Source organism: Ahaetulla prasina, chromosome 6 (assembly GCF_028640845.1).
Source record: "Ahaetulla prasina isolate Xishuangbanna chromosome 6, ASM2864084v1, whole genome shotgun sequence".
In the NCBI taxonomy this organism is placed as follows: domain Eukaryota; kingdom Metazoa; phylum Chordata; class Lepidosauria; order Squamata; family Colubridae; genus Ahaetulla; species Ahaetulla prasina.
In genome coordinates this window covers 95,494,140-95,520,275 of record NC_080544.1, presented here as the reverse complement: position 1 = coordinate 95,520,275, position 26,136 = coordinate 95,494,140, and the positions used below count along the sequence as shown (strand labels likewise).

General features: G+C 43.5%; 1 protein-coding gene across 4 annotated transcripts in view; it reads right to left on the bottom strand.

Moving 5' to 3' along the window:
* ECT2 (epithelial cell transforming 2) overlaps positions 1-26,136 on the bottom strand; it is a 64,909-nt gene that overhangs the window by 8,299 nt on the left and 30,474 nt on the right. For all 4 annotated transcript variants that reach the window (XM_058187253.1, XM_058187256.1, XM_058187254.1 and 1 more), the window contains exons 17-22: positions 24,522-24,603; positions 19,187-19,265; positions 14,335-14,454; positions 6,870-7,008; positions 4,250-4,404; positions 1,535-1,642 (exon numbers count right to left, since the gene is read on the bottom strand). In XM_058187253.1, the coding sequence (XP_058043236.1) occupies positions 1,535-1,642; positions 4,250-4,404; positions 6,870-7,008; positions 14,335-14,454; positions 19,187-19,265; positions 24,522-24,603 (683 nt within the window). The remainder of the gene's footprint in view (positions 1-1,534; positions 1,643-4,249; positions 4,405-6,869; positions 7,009-14,334; positions 14,455-19,186; positions 19,266-24,521; positions 24,604-26,136) is intronic.

The window sequence follows — 26,136 nt, the reverse complement described above, 5'->3', positions numbered from 1 at the left end:
GCTTCCCAGTTGATTTTGCTTCTCAGAAGACTGCAAAAGTTGATCACATGACCCCGGGACACTGCAACCGTCATAAATACATGCCAGTTGCCTAGCGTTCGATCGCATGACCTTGGAAATGCTGCAACGGTCGTAAGTGTGAAAAACGGTCGTACGTCCCTTTTTTTTTTTCAGTGCCGTTGTAACTTTGAATGGTCACGAAATGAACTGTCGAGGACTACCTGCGTTCATTGTCTCACACGGCATTTACCCAGAAGTCATTTCCCCCACTAAAAGAGGAAACAATAAATAAGGGAATAAGAATTGGCTCTCCGCCTCCCCTATGCCTACAGAAAGCACTGCAAGTGAAAAGCTCTAAAACATGGGAATCAAACCCGATCGCATCACAGGCTGCACCGTGATGTATTGTGATGTTTTTTTGCCTTTGTGGAGCCGGAGTAGGCATGGCCTGAGTGAGCCGTATTTGGCCTGTGGGCCGTCAGTTTGACAGGCCTGCTCTAAAAGAAACATATCCCCTCCACCACCACAGGCTGAGCCATTCAGTTCAAAGTTGTTCCTTCCTTGTCAGGTCTTCGCAACTTTTCTCTTCTCTGCCCCGCCCGTTCCAATTATTCTACAGGCCTTTTGTTCATCTTGCACCAATTTCTTGTCCTACTGTGTTTGGCATCATTCTCCTATAGCAGTGGTTCTCAACCTTTATAGTGCTGCGACCCCTTTAATACAATTCCCAACGATGTGGCGACCCAAACCGTAAAATTATTTTCGTTTTGAATTTATCGCGCCTGAAGTCGTATTGGCTAGTGATCTGAACTGCTTGCGATTGCCTTGAGGATGGAGGCATTAAAGCGGAGACTCCTCCCCTATTAAGTTTATCAAGCCTGAAGCCAGATTAGGCTAGCGATTGGGAGTGATTGCAGCTGGCTTGAGAGGGAGACATCAGAGCAAAGGTTTCTCTCTTTTTTAATTCATCGCGCCTGAAGCCAAATTCGGCTAGCGATTTGAAGAGCCTGCAGCTGGCTTGTGGAGTCAACCATTGGAGCGTGATTCTTCGACTCGCAAGTATACTTCCCATATTTCCGATGGTCTTAGGCGACCCCTGGCAAATTGTCATTCGGCCCCCAATGGGGTCGTGACCCACAGGTTGAGAACCGCTGTCCTATAGGAAGTAAATTAAAAGTGGCATGGCTTACTAGGCAAGAGTCACAATCCCTTCAGAAATGCTGGATATGTACTAGCACCTCTTTATTAAAGACTTGTATTTTATCATAAAGGTAAAGGTTCCCCTCGCACATACGTTCTAGTCATTCCTGACTCTAGGAGGCAGTGCTCATCTCGGTTTCTAAGCCGAAGAGCCAGTGCTGTCTGATGACAATTCTGTGGTTAGATGATTTTGTACGAAAGCTAAAATAAGGCAGCAAAAGTATTTAAAATGATATATAAATTTTTTTAAAAATATATCATTTTACTGGGAAATGTATTGTGTCCTCCGTTTAGAATCCAAGGAGACAAGTCCTTTTTAAGCTAAGCCTCTTACCTTCTTCGAAGTTTTCTTTATGGCCCGTGATGCTCTACTCAATGTACTATCCACGTCTTTCGTGTTTACTTCAATAGAATCAGGATCAGTTGCATAAATAAGATTTTCCTGGCAGGAAAAAGCCCCAACTATTAGCTTCAAGGGTAAAAAGGAAAAAAAAAAAGCCATCTTGAATTTCAAATCCCCCATTTCAAAAACCCAGGTCTTCTTAATGCCCCAAATTTCACAAGCCTACCTTTCCATAGTAGAGAGATTATGCATTACATCTGGCACATTATTTTGGTATTGACCGCAGTACAGACACTTTATTTGGCAATGTGGGGTGGGGGGGAGAGAAAAAAAAATCGGGTTTTAAGCCTCTGCTGCCACCCTGTGGGAATGGCGTACAAGTAATTTGAGAGAACAAAAGGTTTTGTTTTTGTTTTTTTTCTAGAAGAAAGGATGCAAGCCACACATAGTGAAGAAAGATTCTCTTATGATGCTAGAAAAGAAGAGATAAGTCATGCGTCACCAGAGCAGAAAAGACAGGTGTGACTTGCCGGGCTGAAGTAGAAAATGTATTTAGGCTCTATTTGTAATTCAGCTTGACACCAGGTTAGTCTTGAACCTGGAGATAGGTTCTCTGACACTTACATATTGTTTATCAGAATGTCTAAGAGTTTTTTGTTTTTTTGTATGTGCTCAGAAAACTTCAGAGGGCTCAATGGAGCATGTATCTGTGACATTCACTCTACCATTGCAGCCTAAGATATACCATAGGTAATAGAGTATACTTTGTGGACAAACGAAGCAAATATTCTAAATAATGTTTCCTTCCTTCCTTCCTCTTCCTTCGTTCCTACCTGTCCACCTATGCACCTCACATTTTAACATAATTTCTATCTCACCTTTATTATTTTTTATGAACAATTCAAGGCAGAAAACATATCTAATACTCCTTATTTCTCCTACGATCCCCACAACAACCTTGAGTGACTTGGGCTGAGAGTGTGGTCACTCAGCTGGCTTTCATGACTAAGGCAGGACTAAAACTCACAATCCCCCAGTTTCTAGCCTTAACCACTAGACCTAACTGTTCCTCTATGTATTATATTATAATGCTTTAATTCCCGATTTGCTTTATTTCCAGAACAGATATTACTTGTTTTTGATTTGGAGAACCCAATCAATCAAAAACATACGCTCTGCTAATTTTATTCAACATATTTTTTTTTACCATGCATTTGGACAAAATCAAAAACATGGCAGCTAAAAAAACAATTTCTAAACTACTAAAAATATCAGACTATTTAAATAAAAAGATTGTAAACAAACAGCTCTCTCTCAAAAAAAAAAATCAAAGCAGAGAGCCAACAATTATGGCGCAAACGCTTCCTGAAAAGGAAACTTGGCTGTGCCAAGAGTTTACCTCACACCACAAAGGGCGGCATATAAAACAGGCCCATCAGTGGGGATGTTTCTGTGCTATTCAATTTGCAGCATTCAGGTTTTATATTTCTAACACCAATGTCTGCCAGTACGCTGCCTAAAAGGCATTACTGTACCATTTGGGAATAATGTCTCCGTAATAAGCTGGTTCTTTGGTTTATGGAGCGTTTTATAATCTGCAGGTGCTACCCCCCGACTGTTCAAAGCATGAACAGGATTTGCCAATGAACTCATTAGAATTCTTCCAACATACTTAGATTATGGCAACAATAAGTTTAGTTGTCATGCACAGATCATACAGGGATTCTCAACATGATGACCGGAGACAACAATATGCCCAGCAACATATTCCTTGATGCCTACTGGATCCTACTGCAAGTGATTTAAGATCTTCAATTTTTTTAAAAAAATAAGACAGTAAAATACTAGAAAGCAAAGCAGCAGCTTCAAGTATAATTGGAATATGGATTAAAGGAAATGCAGTGTTTTGCATCTGATTCAGAATAGGTAATTTGGAACCTGCAGGAGCATTAATGCAGCACTGCTTTGCGACTCATTAAAGCAGCCACATTTATTTTGGGAACTGCAGGGAAAGTCCCTCTTCAGCAGCCACATGAGCCCAGAAAAAGAGGCGGCTGCTTCAATGAGTCCCCAGACAAGTGCCGCCTCGGTTCTTGCTCTGAAGCACCTTTTCTGAATCAAATCCAAAACATTGCAGAACCCAAACTTTAAGACCAGGTCTACCAGGTAGAATCTGTCTGCCCTACATTGTCCAGCGGAAAGATGCTTCCAGTCAACGGAGGAGAACTAGTTGGGTATTCAGAGAACCAGATCCTTGGGACATTCCACCTCCTTCCTGAAATATCATGCTTCAAGAGAATAAATGTGTCCTTTGCAATCTCTGGAAAAATGGTTAAGACTGCGTTGTTTTACAGGGTATCTCCCAAAGTTGGCAATTTCTTTTGTTTTGTTAGGAATAGTATCTTTTATTTGTTAACCTTTTTTATCTACTGGATTTTAACCACCTAGAGTTGCAAGGAGTCGGTGTCAATACCCCTTGAGTATTGAGGCTAAATAAATAAACCCCACCAATGCCTCTAGGCCTGCTGTGGTTCTCCTAAGCACTTTTAGGAAATTAAGGGGCAGGAAGCTGCTCCCTTGTGCTTGACTGGGAATATCCACAAATGTTCTAGAAATCCCAAATGTGATTCCCAACCCTCAAGATACGAGGTCACCTGTTCAACTATATACAATATGTGCCCCTCATCAACTCTCTCAAGTGCTTACAGCGTCTGCTTTGCATATGGTGTTTGCTACATGCCGACACAGCATCTTCAGCCAGTCTTCCTTGAGAGGTTCCTCAGTTGTTATTTGAAAACTGAACAAAAGATTGCTTTGCTCCGTCGGCGGACGTACAACCAATGCAAAGGCTTTGCGGCAGTCTGTAGAGAAAAGAATGTCCTTTTTTTAAAAAAAAATCTTAAACAATGAAAGGAGGAAAGCATGGACTAGAAAATATTACACAGAACATTAAGCACAAGTTAAGAACTAACATTTATAGCCCTGAACATTAACAAGCAAGCGATATCAATATATAATTGGCTCTTTGTATATTTATATCTGGCTGAATTTCTTTTCCCCGTATAAGCTCTCGTTTTCATGCCTTACTGAAAGCGTCCAATTGCTGTCTAGTGCAGTAGAATTGCGCCACCAGAGAATTTAATTTACTGGGCTTCAAAAGACCAAAAGAAATGCTATTAAAAGAATCCACTCCTGTGAGAATTTCCCAACTCTGAGGCCTATAGCAGGTAGTTTCTCCAGCCACCGAAAACTAAACGACTAAAAGCTAATTACGCGGTAATAATGCCGCACAATGTTTTATGGAGCCACTCTAAACCTGCAGTGGCTGAGACAAGGTACAGGGTCTCAAGGGAGGAAGCTGGATATAAAGCCGTGTAAGTAGAATAAAGACGTAAAAGCTAAATATCTACACGCTCAGCCACAACAAAGAGTCACCCGCAGAGAATTCAAAAATAGCTGCATTTGACACGTCTTCAGAGACAAGAGGTCAGGCCCTTGAGAGCATCTGCTCTCTTCCCACTGTCAGATTGCGGTAATATACTAGTATTGCTGGCTGGGGAATTTGGGGAGTTGAAATCCGCAGGTTTTAAAAAGTTGCCAAGGTTGAAAAATACTGGATTATGGTGACATATGACATTTCAGAAAAGCCCGCTTTCCACAACCATGGCTTGAATTTTAAACTGTGTTAAAGCTACAGAGGTAGAAAAGTAACCAGCAAAATAATGCTGCCTGCCACTTCATTATTCTTCAGGTTACTTTCTTTTGCTTCATACTCATATAAAACCTATTATCCTTCACGCTTTTCAGGAGACAACCTATATACATAGAGTTAGTCAGAGAGCTCAATCAGTAACCAAGGAGCAGGAGTCTTCTATGGCATTGAACTTCCATACTTTTTTACTTAATCTACAATTCCTGAAGCTCTGGTGTCATATTACAATTTCCTCCCTCCTCACCAACCTTCTGCTGGGCTCATATTTCTGACAGCCAACTCAACCCAACTCCAAACAAACCCATCAAACTCGACTTTGAAAACCTGGCTTTGATTAATGTTCCCAAACACAGAAATATACTGTATTTTTCAGAGTATAAGACGCACCTTAGTTTTTGGGGAGGAAAATAAGAAAAAAACTGATTGACAGGTAGATTGGCCTACCCCGATCTGCAGTTCCCAGAGGTGAATTTTAGCAACAGGTTCCTTGGTTGAGATTTCTGTGCCTTGTTTTTTTTTTGTCTGTGAAACTCTGTTTCAGAAAAAAAAAATCTGCCTCTGAAAGCCGCCAAAACAGAGCTTCAGAAAAAAAAGCCTCTGAAGCTCTGTTTGGGGGCTTCTTTTCTGAAGCTCTGTTTGGGAGCTTCATTTCTGATGCTTTTTTCAGTCTCTGAAACCTCCGTTTAAGAAGCTGGGCGGGGCTACATTCGGAGAATAAGACACATCCAGATTTTCACCCTCTTTTTTGGGGGAGAAAGGTGCGTCTTATACTCTGAAAAATACAGTACTCGTTTCGTTTTCACTCAGGACAGCACATTGCTGCACCAAACCCGGGAAAAGGAAGAATGCAGCAAAAGAGGGAAAAATACATAGAAACTTGTAACTTGTGTCTTTAGAGCTCCAGTTATTTTGCAGGTATGCGCTAAGGGTGGGCTGTAGGAAGCTAGCTCATGGCAACTTTTTCTCCAATTATCGAAAAATCATCTTTCCAAGGTACGGAATGCTGCTGCAGTTAAGTGGTGATATAAACAAGGGAAATTAATGTCCCAGTGCTGTCTTTTCCAGCAAAGTCACACTGATTTTAGCAAGGCTTACAGCCATGTAAATTCTATAATCTGGGGTGGGTGGGTGGGGGAGCTGCATCTGCCTACTAAAAGATTTCAGGAATGTGGGCTCAACTGCTGCTTAAGATTAAAGTGCCAGTCATATAAACCTTTGTTCTTAAAGGTTAATACACCCACATGGGATGCTTTATTTTTAGACAAGCATTGAACAAAGCACATAGACAAAGAAAAGCAAGAGCTGCGCACTTTAAAAGCTCCGAGAATGGTTTTCTGCAAATACAAGTTCACAAGCTGACATTTGACTGTCTTCTCTCTCTGCTCCTTTGAATGGCTATTTACAGTTCCCTGAACTGCCAGGTAAACCTCCTTGGAAGAGATCTCACTGTTCAGCCATGCTCAAATCTTCCAGCAGTTAAAGCAATCTTTCCATGTGTTGGTTCAAGTCTCCCCCAATCTGAACACTCTGTGAGGAGGTCTCTGGAGACACCAGGTCGGGGTTGAAAGCCTACCTTCCCCTCCCAATTCACTGAAAAATATATATATATCTAACCTTCTGTCTCTCGGATGTCTAGTACCTTCTTGATCTGAGACAGAGGCATGAGGACGATGTGCTTGAGGCAGGCTGGTGGCCTGGTGTGGCCGTGCGGACTCTTGAAGCCACCGATAACCTTGTGCCGTTTCCTCGCAATCTGTCACAAACCAAAGAAACCCTCCGTGAGAAAGCAGCTCCATCGTTTGCAAAGACCTTTAAAATGACGAGACTTGCAGCCAACGGCGGCTTTCAAAAAAAGCCTCAGCAATTGCAACATACGGATTAATAGTTTCTTCTCAAAATGCCAGGCAATCCATCCCCCCGCCCACAACTTTTATGAGAGTAATTTGGAGATTTTATGTTCTCTTGAACACCGCATGCTGCCTTCTTCTTCTTCTTCTTCTCTGCCTTGTAGTCACAAAATGTCCCCAAGCTGCATATGGCCAGTAGCAGAGCGCTGAATCAGGGAATGCTAATTAAATATATCCCTTCCATTTTTAATTCCAGTCTATGCAAGCAGACTAAGTCTGGAGGGCGAGATAATTATTTGAGAGCAGAGTTAGGCAATCTATTGCCATCCAGGCTTTGGAGACTATAGTTCACCTAATCCATTTCCCACTGAGCATACACCAATGGATGTGCAATCCATATTATCTTGCAACAGGATGCCCAGTGGCCTAGACCTGATGCTAATTCTCCGCAAATATGCCAAATAACAAAGCCTGCACGTTCAAAGAAGATTCTTCAGGCTGCTTGCAATACTATTGTCAGCCATCTTGATAAAGAAATAACTATAATCAAATAATGTAGTTTTTACGGGCACAGGAACCTCAGCCTAAAACAATCAACTTGACAACCAAATGATTTGCAGTACGCATATATAACCCAAAGTATGTACAGCACTAAAATACACACTTCTGGACAAACTGGTTGCAATCTTTAATTCACTAAACGAGGGGTCTCCAACCTTTGCAACTTTAAGCCTGGAGGACTTCAACTCCCAGAATCCCCCAGCCAGCTTTGCTGGCTGGGGAATTCTGGGAGTTGAAGTCCTCCAGGCTTAAAGTTGCAAAGGTTGGAGACCCCTGCACTAAACTATTGAATATTTATGTAACATACAGCCGCTCCAAAATCACTGAAGTGATAGTTTCATCTATCACCCATTGCTAAAGTGTATTGGTCAAAACCCATTTTAGCTACTACGACAAGTAGCTTCAAGAAGCATTCAAACAGGTTCAAGGACTGGAAAAAGGATCATCAGAGAATGGAAATAAAGACAATAAGGAATGATTGTCATTTTTTTTCCCCTGTGGGCACTCTGGCACACATTAAAAATGAAATTCTGTTGAAATGTGTACATACACATAACACACATATATATATATATGCTATATACATACATATGTATATACCCACGCCCTAACATATTAATATACATAAATATGAATCACTGTTTATCTTGAATACATAGCGGAAAAAGGAAGCTTGGGATTTCACAAGGCTGATACTATATGGAACAAAACTGGCTGAATCTGGAGGTTCACTTCGGATATCACGAAGCTTAAAAGAAGATTAAAAGATGGTAGAATTTGTGAAGGAGTTGTTTTCAGAATCTCAAAGCCCAAAACAAGAGTCGTAAATTCCAAAATGAATTTGAGTATCAGGTAAAAAAAAGTTCTAGATTAAAAGCAGATTAATATTGGAGCCAATTTCTTAGGGTAGTGATGAGCTCCCCTTGTTGAATCTGATAAGGCAAGAAATTGTACAATCATCTAAGGCAGGGGTAGTCAACCTTTTTATACCTACCGCCCACTTTTGTATCTCTGTTAGTAGTAAAATTTTCTAACTGCCCACCAGTTCCATAGTAATGCACCGTGTATCGTACTCTGCGCATGCCTCTCGCGCATCGTGGATTGGGTTTGTGGGGGGAGGGGGCACCGGCTACCAGCTCTGCTTGTCTATTACAGCTGGGTGGTGTGGGGGGAGAGGCGCAAGCTATTCTGGGACGAGGCTCTTTTATTTGCGGTCGCACTATAGCGCCATTTAGTTTCACTTACATAACGTGAACTAAACTTATGCACAGGCAATACAAATAGTATATTTTCAGAAATTTAAATTGTCACGGGGAATTTTATGAAAACCTAGTGAAAATGTTTTTAAATAATGCTATGAATTTTTTTTAAAAAGTCAATTAAATAAAAAAAAAAAGGAAAGTGCTTCAGTATTGGACAAAACCCCTACTGCCCACCATGAAAGCTGGAATGCCCACTAGTGGGTGGTAGGGACCAGGTTGACTACCACTGATCTAAGGCATATGGATTCACTAAGCAGTGGTAGGACTCAATATTAATAGTCCCTCAAAGTCTAGGTTTCTAGTCTAATTAAATGTAATTAAATGTTTTCCCATAAAATTTATGATTTATTAGATAAGCTGCTTGTGATGGCTTTTGTACTATACTGGGATATAAAAAGAGCTTAATATTTTCTATCTTAGGTTTGTATCTTCCAGTTAAGGAGAAAGCCCAGAATCACGACTTCAATCTCATCGAATGTTGTCTGAACCTATTAAACTCTCTACACCTTGTGCTTGCTATTATATTCACAGTGATGGCATCTCCATTACAGGTCACTTCTTAGAAATGGCTGGAAACACTAAGAACTACAAATGCTTTACAAGATTACAAAACAACATTGACCAAATTAAGATTTCTAATTCCTACTTTGTCTCTTCCCTGAGGTACCTTCCTCCCCTATGAAATTTGCTACATATATCACTTCACTTCATTTCATATTCATCCACCACAGAGAAGCTATTGACATCTTTGATTGAATTGAAAATGGAAACAGCAAGGGAGTGGAAAAGGAGAGAGGAGTAGAGAGAGGGAAGGAGGGGAGTAGGGAGGTAAGGAGAGAGAAGGAAAGAAGAGAGGGAAAAGGAGAGGAAGAAGGAAGGGGAAAAAAGAGTAGGAGAGAGGGTTAGAAAGGGAGGAAGAAGAGAGGAGTGGGGAAAGAGGAGAGGAAGTAGAAAAGGGGAGGAGAGGAGGAATGAGGAAAGTAGAAAGAGATAGAAGAAGGAAGAGAAGGGAAGGGAAGAGGAAAGGTTGTGGTAAAATAAAGGAGAGGAAATGGTAAAAGAACAGGCCTGAACAATTAACAAATGAAAGTAAAAAGATAAGATGAATGAATAATGAATAGTGATGGATAAGAGACTGTACATTTAAAAATGTTGATGAAAAATTTAAAAAAAAATTTAAAAAGATAAGCTATTGACATCCAGGTTGTTACACGGCCTGCCCCAAGAGAGCTGCTGTACTTCTTTATAATGTCTTTAGAAGACTGAAAAAGTCCATATTCCTCTCCCAGTTAGTCATATCTCACAGCAGCCATTTCATCAAACTACAAGGAACTACTAGGATATTCTGTCCCAATGCTTGCTTTCTGCCTTCTCTTTTCTCCCAGACTTCTCTCAATTCTACAATGTACAACTAAATCTACTCTACACATCTCAAACTGACAGATATTTGAATTTGCTTTTATCTTATTTCTTCTCCAATGTGTAATTTGTATTATAAACTCGAGAGCAAGGCCTGCACCATCTGGAAGCTTCTCTAACAGCTCTGGATCTAACAGCTTTGAAGACAAGTAAACGTGTTTTAACTAAAGAACTCACACTTCTGCATATTTGTGGTACATGTTGGCAATCTTAATAAAGGTATGTACTGACTGGGTTTTCTATTTCAGCTGGAGACTCTAATTTGCTGTTCATCAATGTTATTCTTTCTGCTTTTATGATTTTACTTGAGCTAGGTTTTACAATTAGATTAGAACTACAGAAAAAACAATTGCTATCAACCTGCCTTCCATTGAGGATCTGTATACTGTACGAATCAAAAAGAGGGCTGTGAAAATATTTACAGACCCCTCACATCCTGTTTCAGCTCCTACCCTCAAAATGACACTATATAGCACTGCACACCAGAACAACTAGACACAAGAACAGTTTTTTTCCTGAACGCCATCACTCTGCTAAACAAATAATTCCCTCAACACTGTCAAACTATTTCCTAAATCTGCACTACTATTAATCTTCTCATCGTTCCCATCATCGACCTCCTTCCACTTATGACTGTATGATTGTAACTTCGTTGCTTGTATCCTTACAATTTATATTGATACTGTTTCCTGATTGCCTATTTGTACCCTATGACTATCATTAAGTGTTGTACCTTATGATTCTTGATGAAGGTATCTTTCCTTTTATGTACATTGAGAGCATATACATCAAGACAAATTCCTTGTGTGTCCAATAAAAATTCTATTCTGTTCTGTTCTGTTCTATTCTATTCTACCCTACCCTACCCTATCCTCACAACAGCCTTTAGTAGCATAGAAAAGCAAGACAGATATTTAGAACAAAACAACAAAAGGTAGGGGTTTTTTTTCCCATTGAGGTCCTCAGGTAACTGAATTTTGCAACCAGTAACTCCACTATACCCATGCACAGTATCATGGTCTTGGCAATTAAAATTCAATGGGCCATCTTCTGAAGTATTTAACATCACAAAGGAAGAACTGGGTTCAGATTCACTCTTGACTATTTAGGGAAGATTTGCATGGAAGGCTATACATCCTTAATGAGCAAGTTGGACAGACCATAATGAACGTGTGTTTTATGACTTCCCCCTGCGCTAGACTCAAGCCTCTGAAACTTGATTAGTTTGTATTCCCCGAGCTCAGTGTTTTTCCAACAGTAATTTCTGGTTATAACTGCTTGTGTGGACATTTTTTGGAGCCCAAGAAGCAGCAAAACAGAATTGCCTGACATAGACCTGTTACTGATTCACATTAAACACAAATAAGTCCCATGGGAATTTACAGGCTGCTGAGACCCTGTCCCGAGAGCTTGAAACAGTGCCAGAACTGTAAATACCACCAAGACATTAATGAATTATACTAGTGTAAATCACGACCCATCAATCCACCAGGAAGAGAAAACCAATCTAGCATGTTCTGTGGCTTGTTGGGCATCAAGTGGATGTTAGGGTGAAAAGATAGTAGAGAAGGACAACAAAACTTGAAGTGTGTCAAGTCTCTTTTCGGGTTCATACGTGTGTGTGTGTATATATATATATATATATATACCCTGTATTTTTTGGAGTATAAGACACAACTTAGTTTTTTGGGAGGAAAATACGAAAAAACAACCTGCCTACTAGGTATTCATCTGTCTAGCATCCTTAGTCTGGTCAGCTTCAGCACATTAGTTTGCTGGTTTTTTTATCCCCTGCTTGGGGATAAAAAAGAGCTTCTAAGGCACAGCTGAGAGAAAGCAGCAATGAGAAAAGCAGGCAAAGCACGGAGAGATCGCTTCCCTCGGCTAGCGCCTAGTTAGGGCTGAAAAAAAGCTTCTAAAGAACAGCTGAGAGTCGGAGCAAAGCATGGAGATCACTTCACTCACTAGCGTCACTCACTAGCACCTCATGACTAGCACCTCGTTAAAGCACAGGGGAGAGTCAACTCATGACTAGCACCTCATTAAAGCACAGCGGAGAGTCGAGGGAGCAGGCAAAGCTGAAGAAGATAGCTTCACTCGCTAGTGCCTCGTTAGGGCTGAAAAAAAGCTTTGAAAAAGCTACATTCGGAGTATAAGATGCACCAGCCTCTTTTAGGGGGGAAAAAGGTGCGTCTTATACTTTGAAAAATACTGCATACAGTGGTTGTGACCTATTGGGTTGGGATATTTGTTGGAAAAATCAGGTTGCTAAGGCATTTGTTCAAAAATCAATACAAAGGATGCTTTCTTCAATGTGTGTGTGTGTGTGTGTATGTAAAGGTTCCCCTCGCGCATATGTGCTAATCGTTCCCGACTCTAGGGGGCGGTACTCATCTCCGTTTCAGAGCTGAAGAGCCAGCACTGTCCCAAGACGTCTCCGTGGTCATGTGGCCGGCATGACTAAACGTCAAAGGCGCACGGAATGCTGTTACCTTCCCACCAAAGGTGGTCCCTTGCATTTTTTATGTGCTTTCAAACTGCTAGGTTGGCAGAAGCTGGGACAAGTAACGAGAGCTCAACCCGTTACGTGGCACTAGGGAACCGCTGAATTGCCGACCTTTCAATCAACAAGCTCAGCATCTTAGCCAGCCACTAAGCCACCACATCCCTATTTTATATATATACATATACATATACATACATACATACATACATATATATTTATTGCAGATAATGCAGAGAAAATATATTCTTGTATCCACAGAAAGATGAACACATCCATTGTTATCAATCCAACATTGTGGCATTCAATCCCATGATCAAGAGCCTATTAGAACGCCACATTTTTAGAGCCCTCTGAAACTATGAAGGAAATCCACTCTCTCAGATGAATCAAGTGTGAAAAGCATCCGTCTATCAAAACTACATGTTCAGATGGAAACCAAGCATCTTCCAGAACAGCTGATGCACAGAAAGTATTTCATAGAAATAGGAACAGCTGTGGCTGAATGCAGTTTAAGCTGACAAGAGTTACACAAACTGGGCACGATCTGCACATCTGGTACAATTTCTAAAAGACGAACCCAGTACATTGTTTAATGTTAGATGCAGAATTCAACTTCCAGTGAATCTGTTTGTATCTGAGGGGGTGAAGAAGTTGTTTTACCCTTTATGAATAAACTGCCACTTAAGAGTCTCAGAAAGCAAACAAAAGAGGCTAGATCAGATTAAATCCTGTCATTATTATAATCTCTAGTTTTAACAAAAGTAAACTGCTTTATCGTAGCTCAGCAATTCATGGGTTGAGTACACCCATTGTGGTTTGTTTGGTTTGGTCTTACCATAAAGTGCAACAAACCCCACCCCACCCTTCAATTATAGTTCCTTCCACATGTAAAACAAGCCACAGTTTAGCTCTGTGTGATCCATGTAATAGCAGTTTGATTTGGACTTCCCAAATGTGATATGAACCTAGCTTCCGATTTGTCAATGCTTAGCATTGGTGTTGAGACCTTGTCCAATGCAAACCTGTTAAGTAAATCGTAACTTCGACATGCTACAGAACCGGCCAGTGAAAACTGGTAAGTCTTTCATTTGGCCAGGAGGAATTATGGAAAGGCCCTCTTAATTATTACTCTGATGACAATGCCTCTCTTTTCCTTCTGACCACACCTTTCCTGGCTTGTAGCAAGTCACAGCAGCAGCAAGTTCTCCTGGTTTTCCCAGCAATGCCCAGAATTGAGTTACAAAGCATTAAGGCGGCAGAGAAAAAGTACTCTCTGTGACAATTTTTTCCAGCAGTCCTTACCGTCTGACTGATTGCTACACACAGCACAATGCCTTCCACCGAGGACAGAAAAAAGAAAAGAAAAGAAAAGAAACGGCATTCAAGTTGCCCTTCACAGATTCCAGGTGTTTGGTTGTTATTTATTCCTCCGAGTTGCAAGTCATTCCAGGATGTCACAGCCAAATGAGTCACTGCAGACTTACCTCCAGGCAGTCATTAAAAAGGAACAGGGTGACCTGCTCCCCTCTGTCACAGAGGTCGTCCCCAAGTGCAACCGTTTCCAGGCGCTGAATTAGACAGCGGTGAGACGACAAGAGGTTAGCCTATTGGGCATAGGAGAAGCTCATTAAAAAAGAGAAGTTGGGCGGTTGCTGCATCACCAAGAAATAATGATAAAAAGTAGAGAATCTTTCCCTTATCACAGGGCACACAAATTGTTATTGCAGCGCAGCGCACCTAATACACGGAATAACGTTTCATTGTTAGGAAAGGAATGTATTGGATTTCTCAGGATTTGGACCCCAGGGGTGGGGCTGGAAAATGCTCCAGGATGGGGGCTCCCCTCCTTTCTCCCTAAAGTGAGAGAACAGGAAGAGTTGGAGTGGGAGATTTAATAGAATTGGTAGGTCTGACATGTCCAGAGATTACAGATAATGGTGGAAAAAGCAGACTTTAATGGTTACCTGAGTCAAACCGGCGAACAATGAGCAGGCTAAGATTCCTGCAGGCTCACTGGACCATTTTGCTGATTGACCGATAAAGTTACCCATGTTTGTTCTAGGCTAAATGTTCTACAACAGAAACTCACATGGTGAGCAAGAGATCTTATATTATCTAGGACAGTGATGGCGAACCTATGGCAAGTGTGCCAGAATTGGCACATAGAGCCATGTCTCCGGGCACGGCAGCCATCGCCCGTTGCTCTTCCGGGTTCTGGCGCACACGTGTGTACTGCCCGGCTGGTCTTCGCGCGCATCAGAGCGCCAGAAACCAGAAGCTCAGCTTCCTGGTGTGCGCATGCACATTCTATCTTCCGGTTTCTGGCACACACATGCACAGCAGCCAACTAGTCTCCACGTGCGCAACCGCGGCCCAAAACCAGGTGACCGGCATGCATACACACACTGGAAACCAGAAGCTCTGCTTCCCAGCACGCACATGAGCGCTGGGGAACTGTTCTTCCGGTTTCTGGCACTCCTGCCTGCGCACGCCAGGAAGCTACTCTTCAGGTCTACGGTGCTCACACACACGCTCTCTCTCTCTCTCTCACACACACACACACACACAAAGGCATGCTCCTGTTTTGGCACTCGGTGCTGAAAAGTTTCGCCAACACTGATTTTTTTACCATAATGAACCTGAGATTATTTGCAGCTTGAGTTTGGACCCAAGCCTTTCTTGACTTCTTTGGGCAGCCAGGTAGAATAAGCTGTTGGCAATCAGAAAAATGTTAATATTTGTTTGAAGGAGGAGTAATGCCACTTCCTCCCTTAAGAGGAAATTGAAGCAGCTTTCCTGGATCCAGCAGTTTTAAGGGAAGGCTCTTGAGAAAATGGTGGCCACTCAAGACAAGAGAATCCTAGAGAAAATCTTGCAATCAGATATGGGATTGGGTTGGCATTGGCCACTATGTTGGCAAGCTTTATTGAAAAGGCAACACCTTTGCTTTGATGCCATTGAATACCATATCTTCCTCACTTGTGTGAAAGTTGGAAACACTATTCTGCAATAGTGATTCTGCCCCTACCTGAGTAGGCAATTTTGGAATGTCACTATGGAGCAACAGATGTCAAGGCCTTGGTTACCCAAGAGTTTGGTGATCTCCCCTATGCTAATCAAGCCACTGAGGTACATCAGTAGAAGATGAATTGACTTCAGAATGCCGATGAAACTCAGCTGTATATTATTACCCGGGTCATGCTGAAGATGTATTGTATCCTGCTCTATAATCAATCTGATTCCACAGAAAGCTTGAATCAGCATCTGACAGCTGTTACGGTATATTGTCTGAATGGAAAAATAAGCTTAGATTTAATCCCTCCAAGACTGAGCTATTATACCTTAGTCAACCTCTAAGAATATTGCTCCCGGTTGGGTTTTCTTTGCAGGACTCCAGAGTATGACAAAGTATGGCTCCTCCTGACCCATGCACACACTACTTAAAAGACCTGAAAGCCATGAGGAGTCTTTCCCCAGCTTTGGAAGTTGCCTACTTAAAAGCCTACCTGGACCTAGACATTCTAGGGTTAAGTTATTCACGTCTCGATAACTGTCAGCTAAACTATTATACTCTGCCCTACTTGGGGAAGGCTTTGGAGATGGACCAAAATCTACATCTTATCTAGAATGTGACAATAAGATTGTTACCGTGTTTCCCCGAAAATAAACCCTTCCCTGAAAATAAGCCCTCCCCTCGGGCCTGTTCCTGCAGGATAAAAACTGTCCTAAAGTTGCTGCATTGGCTACTGATAGACCTTTGACTCAATTCAAAAGGCTAGTAATGACCTACAAAAATTTCAGAGAGCAAAGGACTGAATTTCCTCAAGTACCTTTGTCGAACCCGAATTTGACATATGTGTAGCCATTTTATTTAGCTCTGTATTATACTCATTTGTTCTTTTTCTTTCTCTTTCCTATATAAGGCGGTTTTTCGGGCTCGCCACATTCTTAAGGTGTGGGGGGAAAAGGAGTGAATAGATAGTGAGGATTGTTTTGCCTAGGTGACTTTCTTTCCCGTGGGAACAGAGGCTGCTCCTGGTGTGAATGAAAGGTGGAGTTTGAAGACACCGGGAAATGTGGATTGAGTGTTTATCAGAGAATGTGACTTTTGAGGGATGTTTCCAACTTACAATATTATGTGGTGTAATTCCAGTTTGTGTCAGATCCGGAATTACAACAGTCTTTGCCAATTTGATGCCTACCTTTTGGAAGGTAGACTTTTGCCTATTTCTTTTTGAAATAGTGGTGTCTCTGGACCATACCGAACCTCCTCCCATCAATGCCATCTGGAGATAAGTTCAGTTGTTTTGGGAAGTGTATCCTCCCAAACAGCAGCATTTGAGGAATACTGGCCATAGCCCGCTCTGGGGCCAGACAAGAGGTTTGTTTGTTAGTGTTTCCACATTCCTCTCGCCCCTTCTGTTCAACATCTATATGAAGCCGTTGGGTAAGATCATCAGTGGCTTTGGGGTGAGATACCAGCTGTACGCTGATGATACTCAGCTGTACTTTTCCACCCCGGGCCACCCCAATGAAGCTGTTGAAGTGCTGTCCCGGTGTTTGGAAGCCGTACGGGTCTGGATGGGGAGAAACAGGCTCAAGCTTAATCCCTCCAAGACGGAGTGGCTGTGGATGCCGGCACCCCGATTCAGTCAGCTGCAGCCGCACTGATTGTTGGAGGCGAGTTATTGGCCCCAAAGGATAGGGTGCGCAACTTAGGTGTTCTCCTGGATGAGCGGCTGTCGTTTGAAGATCATTTGACGGCCGTCTCCAGGAGGGCCTTCCACCAGGTTCGGCAGTTGCGCCCCTTCCTTGATCGGGATGCCTTGTGCACAGTCACTCATGCACTCGTTACCTCTCGCTTGGATTATTGTAATGCTCTCTACATGGGGCTCCCCTTGAGGTGCACCCGGAGGCTTCAGTTAGTCCAGAATGCAGCTGCGCAGGTGATAGAGGGAGCTTCGCGTAGCTCCCGTGTAACACCGCTCCTGCGCAGACTGCACTGGCTACCTGTGGCCTTTCGGGTGCACTTTAAGGTTTTGGTCACTACCTTTAAAGCGCTCCATGGCTTAGGGCCTGGGTACTTACGGGACCGCCTGCTGTTACCTCATGCCTCCCACCGACCCGTACGCTCTCACAGAGAGGGACTTCTCAGGGTGCCGTCCGCCAAGCAATGTCGGCTGGGGGGCCCCCGGGGAAGATCCTTCTGTGGGGCTCCCACCCTCTGGAACGAACTTCCCCCGGGTTTACGCCAAATACCTGACCTTCGGACCTTCCGCCGCGAATTGAAAACACATCTATTTATTCGCGCGGGGCTGGCTTAAATTTTATTGGTTTTAAATTTTTATTAATTTTAAGGGTTTTTTAGTTTTACATATTTTAAAGTTTTTAGGCCAACTATATAATAAGTTTTTTAATCTGTATTTTAATTGTATATTGTAACATCTGTTTTACCTTGGCTGTACACCGCCCTGAGTCCTTCGGGAGAAGGGCGGTATAAAAATCGAATAAATAGTAATAATAATAATAATAATAATAATAATAATAATAATAATAATAATAATAATAATACAATTTTGCATATCCATAGCACTGGGTAGTGGCAATGCGGAAGATCACTGTTATTTTGAGGAGTTTAATGGCATAAGTTTGATTTCCTCTTCATGCTAAGAAAAGTCTAGAAGTTAAGCTAAGCTAACCTGCTGCTTTTTTCCACTCTTGCTTGCTGAATAAAATAGAAGGGGGATGGGTGGGAATCTTCACATAAAAACCTCAAGTTTTCAATTGTCATCCCAGAGTCAGGTGCCACCCAATCAAAGTCAGGCCTTGCAGACTCTTGACCGTAGCAGGGCCATGAAGTCATGGTGCCAGGTTTTGATAAACATCTTGAGGTTATGGTTGATTTTGTGGGAAGCTTTTATATACAAAACCTAGCATTGGGTACTGTGGAACCTGGCTGCCTTAAGGATACCTCTAATGTCATTATTAGCATACTCCCCATAGCTTATAAGCGATTTGGGTACTATCTTGCTTGAATTGTTATGTTTTTAAATCTGTTTCCTTAAAACTTAAAATCCCTTTATTTACTGTTGTGCTTCTTGTCTCTGGATCCAAAAGAACCAATTGCCTGGACACCTGATCCCTCCCGACGCTTGGCAAAACACACTGGCAAAACAGTACATCCCACAACCACCATAGCAACCATTGTGGGCGTCCACTATTTTTTCTCAACATTCCAAATTTGGAATCATGTACCTCTTTTACTCTCCATTTTGCTCAAATTCACCATTGCATTTTTAAAACTGCACTATAATGAAGCACTAAACCATTACTTACTGGGCAACCATCTACTTCATAAACAACATCAAAAATCTGTCTTTGACCTTCGGTCTTCCTTTTGTCTTCATTAATGTGTCTGGAAGAGAAAAAAAGAAAGTTTGGGAAAATGTTGGTGAAAAATGTGGGACAAATATAAATGCAGAAAGCAACAGGCCCCAACCCAAACTTGAGAAACTCTTTAAGCTGATAATGGAAAAATATTTAAGTTCCCTGGCTGCTCTCTCTTTTCTATTTTAAAATATGAGATTCAACAGAGTCTTCCAAGATTAATTTGAGTGATTTCATTCACTGTTTATTCTTCAGCTTTCACTCCTTCAAGTTATACAGAAAACATACCCTAGCATCTTAAGAAATGATATTCTCCTCACGACTAACCGGGATACTTTTATGAAATAAAGTATCTCTCATTACCCTAAAGGGTAGAGATTAGAAATTGTGAGTTTCCAGGAAAACTTAAGGTGGTCCTTATCTTCAACCGGACTCTTAAGATTTAGCTGAACCAGTTAGCAGCTATTCACAAATATCAAAATGATAGCCACCTACAGCTTCTAAGATATAAGGAAGGATTTATCGGTGCACAGAGCTTGCTGACGCATTCCATATAGCTTATTAGCCAATGAACTCAATGCATATTCCTTCCAAGGTAATTTATAAGGGTATGCGCAAAATAAAAACCAAACAAATTGAGGTTTGATGCCATCAAGTATTGAAAGTCCTATAAAACCATTGCACGTTGGGTTTAGTTAAGCAAAAACAAAATCCAGAAAAAAAACAGGTTCTTCTGTCTTTCAGTTCAACACAAACTCTGATAGGACCTTGGGGTGATTTTTCAAGGTGAATAGGAAAAATCATGTGCCTCGAATCCCTATTTGACTTCTCTGCTGGTCTAGCCACTTCCAATCTTCTAAGACAGGAGTCCCCAACCTCTGGGCCGCATCCCATTCGGAACCAGGACGTGAAAGCTGTGGGCAAGCACATGTGCCCATGCAGCTCCACTTGTGTGATCAGCTCAATGTTGTGCGAATGGCAGGCAGTGCAGGCCTGCCGCTTGTGCAAATGGAGCTTCGTACGCAAGGCTGCTGCTCATGCAGAACCATCCCCTCGCCGCCACCACCACCACCACTGCCGATCCAGAAAGCTGGAAAGGTTAGGGAATGGCATTCTAAGAACTCTCCCATCCACCCCCTCTCTTTTCCACTCAGCCAATGTGCATCCATTCCTTCCTGCAATGGCCCAAGCACAGCATATCCCACCAGCTTACTCATCTTCTCTCCCCTCCTTCCCATGGCTGCCCAAATGTCTGCATACATCATCACCAAGGAAACTTCCCGGTCTCGGCTTTCTTTTCTTATGACTGCCCTCCCTCCTCCCCGGCTTGACATTTCTGCCTTCTGTTCTCCAGTTCATATTCAAAACAAACTAACCCCAATATTTTGATGCAGGAACCCAACCCCTCACTCAAAGTCCTATGTGTTGTGGTCTGCCAGCAGCCTGCAGAACTGGCAGCGGAGTCGGATAGTGATGAGGCTGTGGAAGAACAGGGGCCAGTCGTGGAGGCTGGGGAAGGCCCGGATGAGGGCTCTGCATCAGAGGCAGAGGTGGGGCCAGGGCCATCTGGGAGCGATCTGGGGACTCCGGAGCCTCCAGAGACTGACAGTAGTGAGGCAGAGGAACAGGAGGAGCCTGTTCCCTAGTGCATGCATGAGAAGAGCTGCCAGAAGGCAAGAACAGCTAAAGCAAAGAGGACAACTCAGGAGTAGGACCAAGAGATGATTGGCCCCTCCCATAAGGCTTAAAAGACCAGCAACAACTCTTGGGCTCTTTGTAGGAAAGCAACATTGTACAATTGTTTCTTGCCTTGCTGCATTTACGGTAAGTGGGAGAGGCAGATATGGCGGAGGGGGGGGCGTATAGAGTGTGGGGAGCACGTGCTCGATGTTTGAAAGCGATCACGTGCTCCAGCCCCTCAGTCCCTACCCGTTCCTCGGGCGGCCATGATCCTCAGAGCCTGGATCTTCGGTTGATGTTATGTAATGCCCGGTCCGTGGCAAATAAAGCCCCCTTGATTTGCGATCTTATTCAGGGGGAGTCCGCGGACCTTATGGGCATTACGGAGACCTGGTTGGGCCCAGAGGGGGGGGTTCCCCTCGTTGAACTGTGCCCTCCAGGTTTCCGAGCATTTCATCAGCCGAGGGCCCAGGGTAGGGGTGGAGGGGTGGCGGTTGTTATTAAGGAAGATCTAGAGCCGAGGGAGGCCATTGTTCCTCAGATTGCCGGCTGTGAATCCCTCTATGTGAGGTGGGGCCATAGGAATCAGTTGGGCTTGTTGATCGCGTACCTGGCTCCTTGCTGCGTGACCACAGCCCTGCCCGAACTGCTGGAGTTATTTGCCACTGTGGCAGTTGAGACCCCCAGACTTATAGTTATGGGGGATTTCAACTTGCCATCAGCTGGCTTATTATCGACTGCAGCTCGGGAGTTCCAGGCTTCCTTGACGGCCTTGGACCTGATTCGAGTAAATGATGGCCCTACGCACATGGGGGGAGGCACGCTGGATCTGATTTATATCTCTGGTCAGTGGTTAAATGATCTGATATTAGATGATTTAGTAATAGAACCAATGTCATGGTCCGATCATTTTCTCCTTCGCCTAGACTTCCGAACCGCCACCCACCATCGCAGGGAGACGGAACCTACACGTTGGTTCCGTCCCAGGCGCCTGATGGACCCTGAGAGGTTCCTGACAGAGCTTGGGCCATTCCCTGAGGATCTGGCCCACGGCACGACTGAGGAACTAGTTGCGGCCTGGGAACAGGCCGCGGCTGGGGCCTTGGACCGTGTCGTGCCTTTGTGGCCTCTGACCCGGCGCAGATCTCGTCCAGCCCCTTGGTTCTCCGAGGGGCTGAGGGAGATGAAACGCCGGAGAAGACGCCTAGAGAGCACCAGGAGGTCCAGTCGTTCCGAAGCTGATCGGACACTAGTTAGGTCCTATTCTAGGACCTACCTAGTGGCAATGAGAGAGGCGAGGCGTTCTTACGCCTCCACCCTCATTGCGTCGGCAGATAACCGCCCGGCCGCCCTGTTTCGGGTGACCCGCTCCCTCCTTCATCAGGAGGTGCAGGATGACCCTTTGCAGGGACGTGCCGAGGAGTTTAGTGGTTATCTATATGACAAAATCGCTCAGCTCCGGGATGGTCTGGACCGAAATTGGGATGATCCAAGCGAGGGAGAGGAGGCACGTCTTGTTGAGTCTGTTTGGGATGAATTTGACCCTGTGGCTCCCGAGGACGTGGACAGGTTGTTGGGGAGGCTTCACGCCACTACATGTTTACTGGACCCGTGTCCTTCCTGGCTGGTGCTGGCCACTCAGGAGGTGACACGAGGCTGGCTCCAGAGGATTATAAATGCTTCTTTGTTGGAAGGGGTTTTCCCTGCCGCCTTGAAAGAGGCGGTGGTGAGACCCTTCCTCAAGAAGCCCTCTTTGGACCCGGCTATTTTGGGAAACTATCGTCCAGTCTCGCTTTGTTGCGAAGGTTGTAGAGAGTGCTGTGGCGCGACAGCTACCCCAATACCTGGATGAATCCGTCTATCTAGACCCGTTCCAGTCCGGCTTCCGACCCGGTTACAGCACAGAGACAGCTTTGGTCGCATCGGTGGATGATCTCTGGAGGGACAGGGACAGGGGTTATTCCTCTGCCCTGGTCCTATTAGACCTCTCAGCGGCTTTTGATACCATCGACCATGGTATCTTGCTGCGCCGGCTGGGGGGATTGGGAGTGGGAGGCACCGTTCATCGGTGGTTCTCCTCCTATCTCTCCGACCGGTCGCAGACGGTGTTGACAGGGGGGCAGAGGTCGACCGCGAGGGGCCTCACTTGTGGGGTGCCGCAGGGGTCGATTCTCTCGCCCCTTCTGTTCAATATCTATATGAAGCCGTTGGGTGAGATCATCAGTGGCTTCGGGGTGAGGTACCATCAGTACGCTGATGATACTCAGCTGTACTTCTCCACCCCAGGCCACCCCAATGAAGTTGTTGAAGTGCTGTCCCGGTGTTTGGAAGCCGTACGGGTCTGGATGGGGAGAAACAGGCTCAAGCTCAATCCCTCCAAGACGGAGTGGCTGTGGATGCCGGCATCTCGAGTTGGAGGCGAGTTATTGGCCCCAAAGGATAGGGTGCGCAACTTAGGTGTCCTCCTGGATGAGCGGCTGTCGTTTGAAGACCATTTGACGGCCGTCTCCAGGGGGGCCTTCCACCAGGTCCGCCTGGTTTGGCAGTTGCGCCCCTTCCTTGATCGGGATGCCTTGTGCACAGTCACTCACGCACTCGTTACCTCTCGCTTGGATTATTGTAATGCTCTCTACATGGGGCTCCCCTTGAGGTGCACTCGAAGGCTTCAGTTAGTCCAGAATGCAGCTGCGCGGGTGATAGAGGGAGCTTCGCGTAGCTCCCGTGTAACACCGCTCCTGCGCAGACTGCACTGGCTACCTGTGGCCTTTCGGGTGCACTTTAAGGTTTTGGTTATGACCTTTAAAGCGCTCCATGGCTTAGGGCCTGGGTACTTACGGGACCGCCTGCTGTTACCACATGCCTCCCACCGACCGTGCGCTCTCACAGAGGGACTTCTCAGGTGCCGTCCGCCAAGTAATGTCAGCTGGCGGCCCCAGGAAGGTCCTTCTCTGTGGGGCTCCACTCTGGAGCGAACTTCCCCGGGTTTCGCCAAATACCTGACCTTGGACCTTTCGCGCGAACTGAAGACACATCTTTTCATTCGCGCGGGGCTGGCTTAAATTTTATTGATTTTATAATTTTTATTATTAATTTTAAATGGGGTTTTAGTTTTCTATACATTTTAAATTTTTAGGCTAATTATAATAAGTTTTTTAATCTTGCATTTTATACTGTATATTGTCTTGTCTGTTTTTATTTTGCCTGTACACTGCCCTGAGTCCTTCGGGAGAAGGGCAGTATAAAAATCAAATAAATAAATAAATAAATAAATTTATTTCTTGTTGGCGTCTTCTGCTTTTGAACTTTTGCCAAGAAAAGCCTTTGGCAATTTGCCTAATTAGACCAAGGTTGGTGATAAGACTGAAGAATTGTGTTATGAAGAATTTGTTTTGATTTAGTTTGCACTATGCTGAGAATGAGTTCTCAGCTGTTCTAATAAAGTCTGTTTGTTTTTGAATTGATTGCGTCTACTACTACCTACTTGAGCCTGGCTCACAACACTACGTTCTGCACACAGAATGGTTTGGACCCAGAATGTTTTGAACATCGCTAATCGTATGTTATATTAATTTTGAGACTAGTATCAACTAGTCATCTGTCTTACGTCATGACTTCCTTTAATGACTCAATAGCGCTCTCTAGGGTGGTCTTGTCAGGATTGTCTTCTGCGGTGTGTTTCTTGAGGTCTGCAACAAGGAAAGATTGAAACAGAGCAACTGTGCATAACAACATTCCACAGAATACCCTAAAAAAGTGGACATTTCTGAGAGTCTGTCGCTACAGAAATCTCTGTACCCGAATTCAAGAGTTTAGCAATTGAAATTAGCTTGCTGGTGAGACAGAAATCTTAAAACCATAGTTGTTCAACTATTGACTTTGAAGGCACACTTACTTTCCTAAATGGAAGAAAATTGAAATATTTACCAAATGCAATTTGATCTCACTCCTAATGGGGGGGAGGGGGACACCTTGAGCATGGGACCACAACAAAAACTATATCGAACCTACCGTATTTTTCAGAGTATAAGACACACCAGAGTATAAGATGCACCTTAGTTTTTGGGGAGGAAAATAAGAAAAAAGCTGATTGGCAGGTAGATTAGCCTCCCGGAATACCCCCAATCAGCTGTTCCCAGAGGTGAATTTTAGCAACAGTTTCCTTGGTTGTGAACTCTGTGGCTTGCTTCTTTCGGCTTTTTTTTTTTCCTGCCTCTGAAACTCTGTTTCAGAAAAAACATTTTTCTGCCTTTGAAAATCTCCAAAATAGAACTTTAGAAAAAAAGCCTCTGAAGCTCTGTTTAGGAGCTTCTTTTCTGAAGCTCTATTTGGGGGCTTTTTTTCTGAAGCTCCATGAAGCTCCATTTGGGGCTTTTTCTCTAAGCTCTGTGAAGCTCTGTTTGGGGCTTTTTTTCTGCAGCTCCATTTCTGATGCTTTTTTCAGCCTCTGAAACTTCCGTTTGAGAAGCTGGGCAGGGCTACATTTGGAGTATAAGACACACCCAGATTTTCACCTTCTTTTTTGGGGGAAAAAGGTGCGTCTTATACTCCGAAAAATACAATACTTCTTTTACCTCAAAACTCCTGAAGTGAACTTTAGTTGTTCTCTCCTATCTATTGCATAGGATTATTATAAGAAAAAATAGAAATTGGGGAGTTATCAGTCACATGGAATATGTAAAGAAACAGGGAAGACCACAACACAACACAACACTGAGGATGAGTGTACAATTGCAGGTTAAAAGTCCAGGAGACCTGAGGGGAAGAGAAGACAGAGACAAAGCAGGACATTCACAGCATGATGTTCCATTGAGCAATAGGCCGGCACTTTCTAGAATAAAAAAAAATCCTGTTTTTTACATGTACTTCTGAAAGTTTAAATGAACTAATTTTTACCATCATTTCTCTCTTGCAATTAAATATTCTTCCACGTGTTTTTAAAGTCAGTTTTAATGAGCAATTATGGGTCTTCACATTAAGCACATTCTTTTTATAACTAAGCCAGACTGCATTACTTTAAAACAGGGGTTTCTAACCTTGGCAACTTGAAGTCTCGTGGACTTCAAATTGCCAAGGTTGGAGACCTCTGCTTTAAAATATATACTCTGATGCAAGTTAGGCCTAAAAGGTTATACCTGACTTAAGCTAGCAATGGATTGAAGTGGCTTCTGGGTTTCTTTCTCTTTATATAACTTTTAATGTTTTATCAATGTATAAAATAT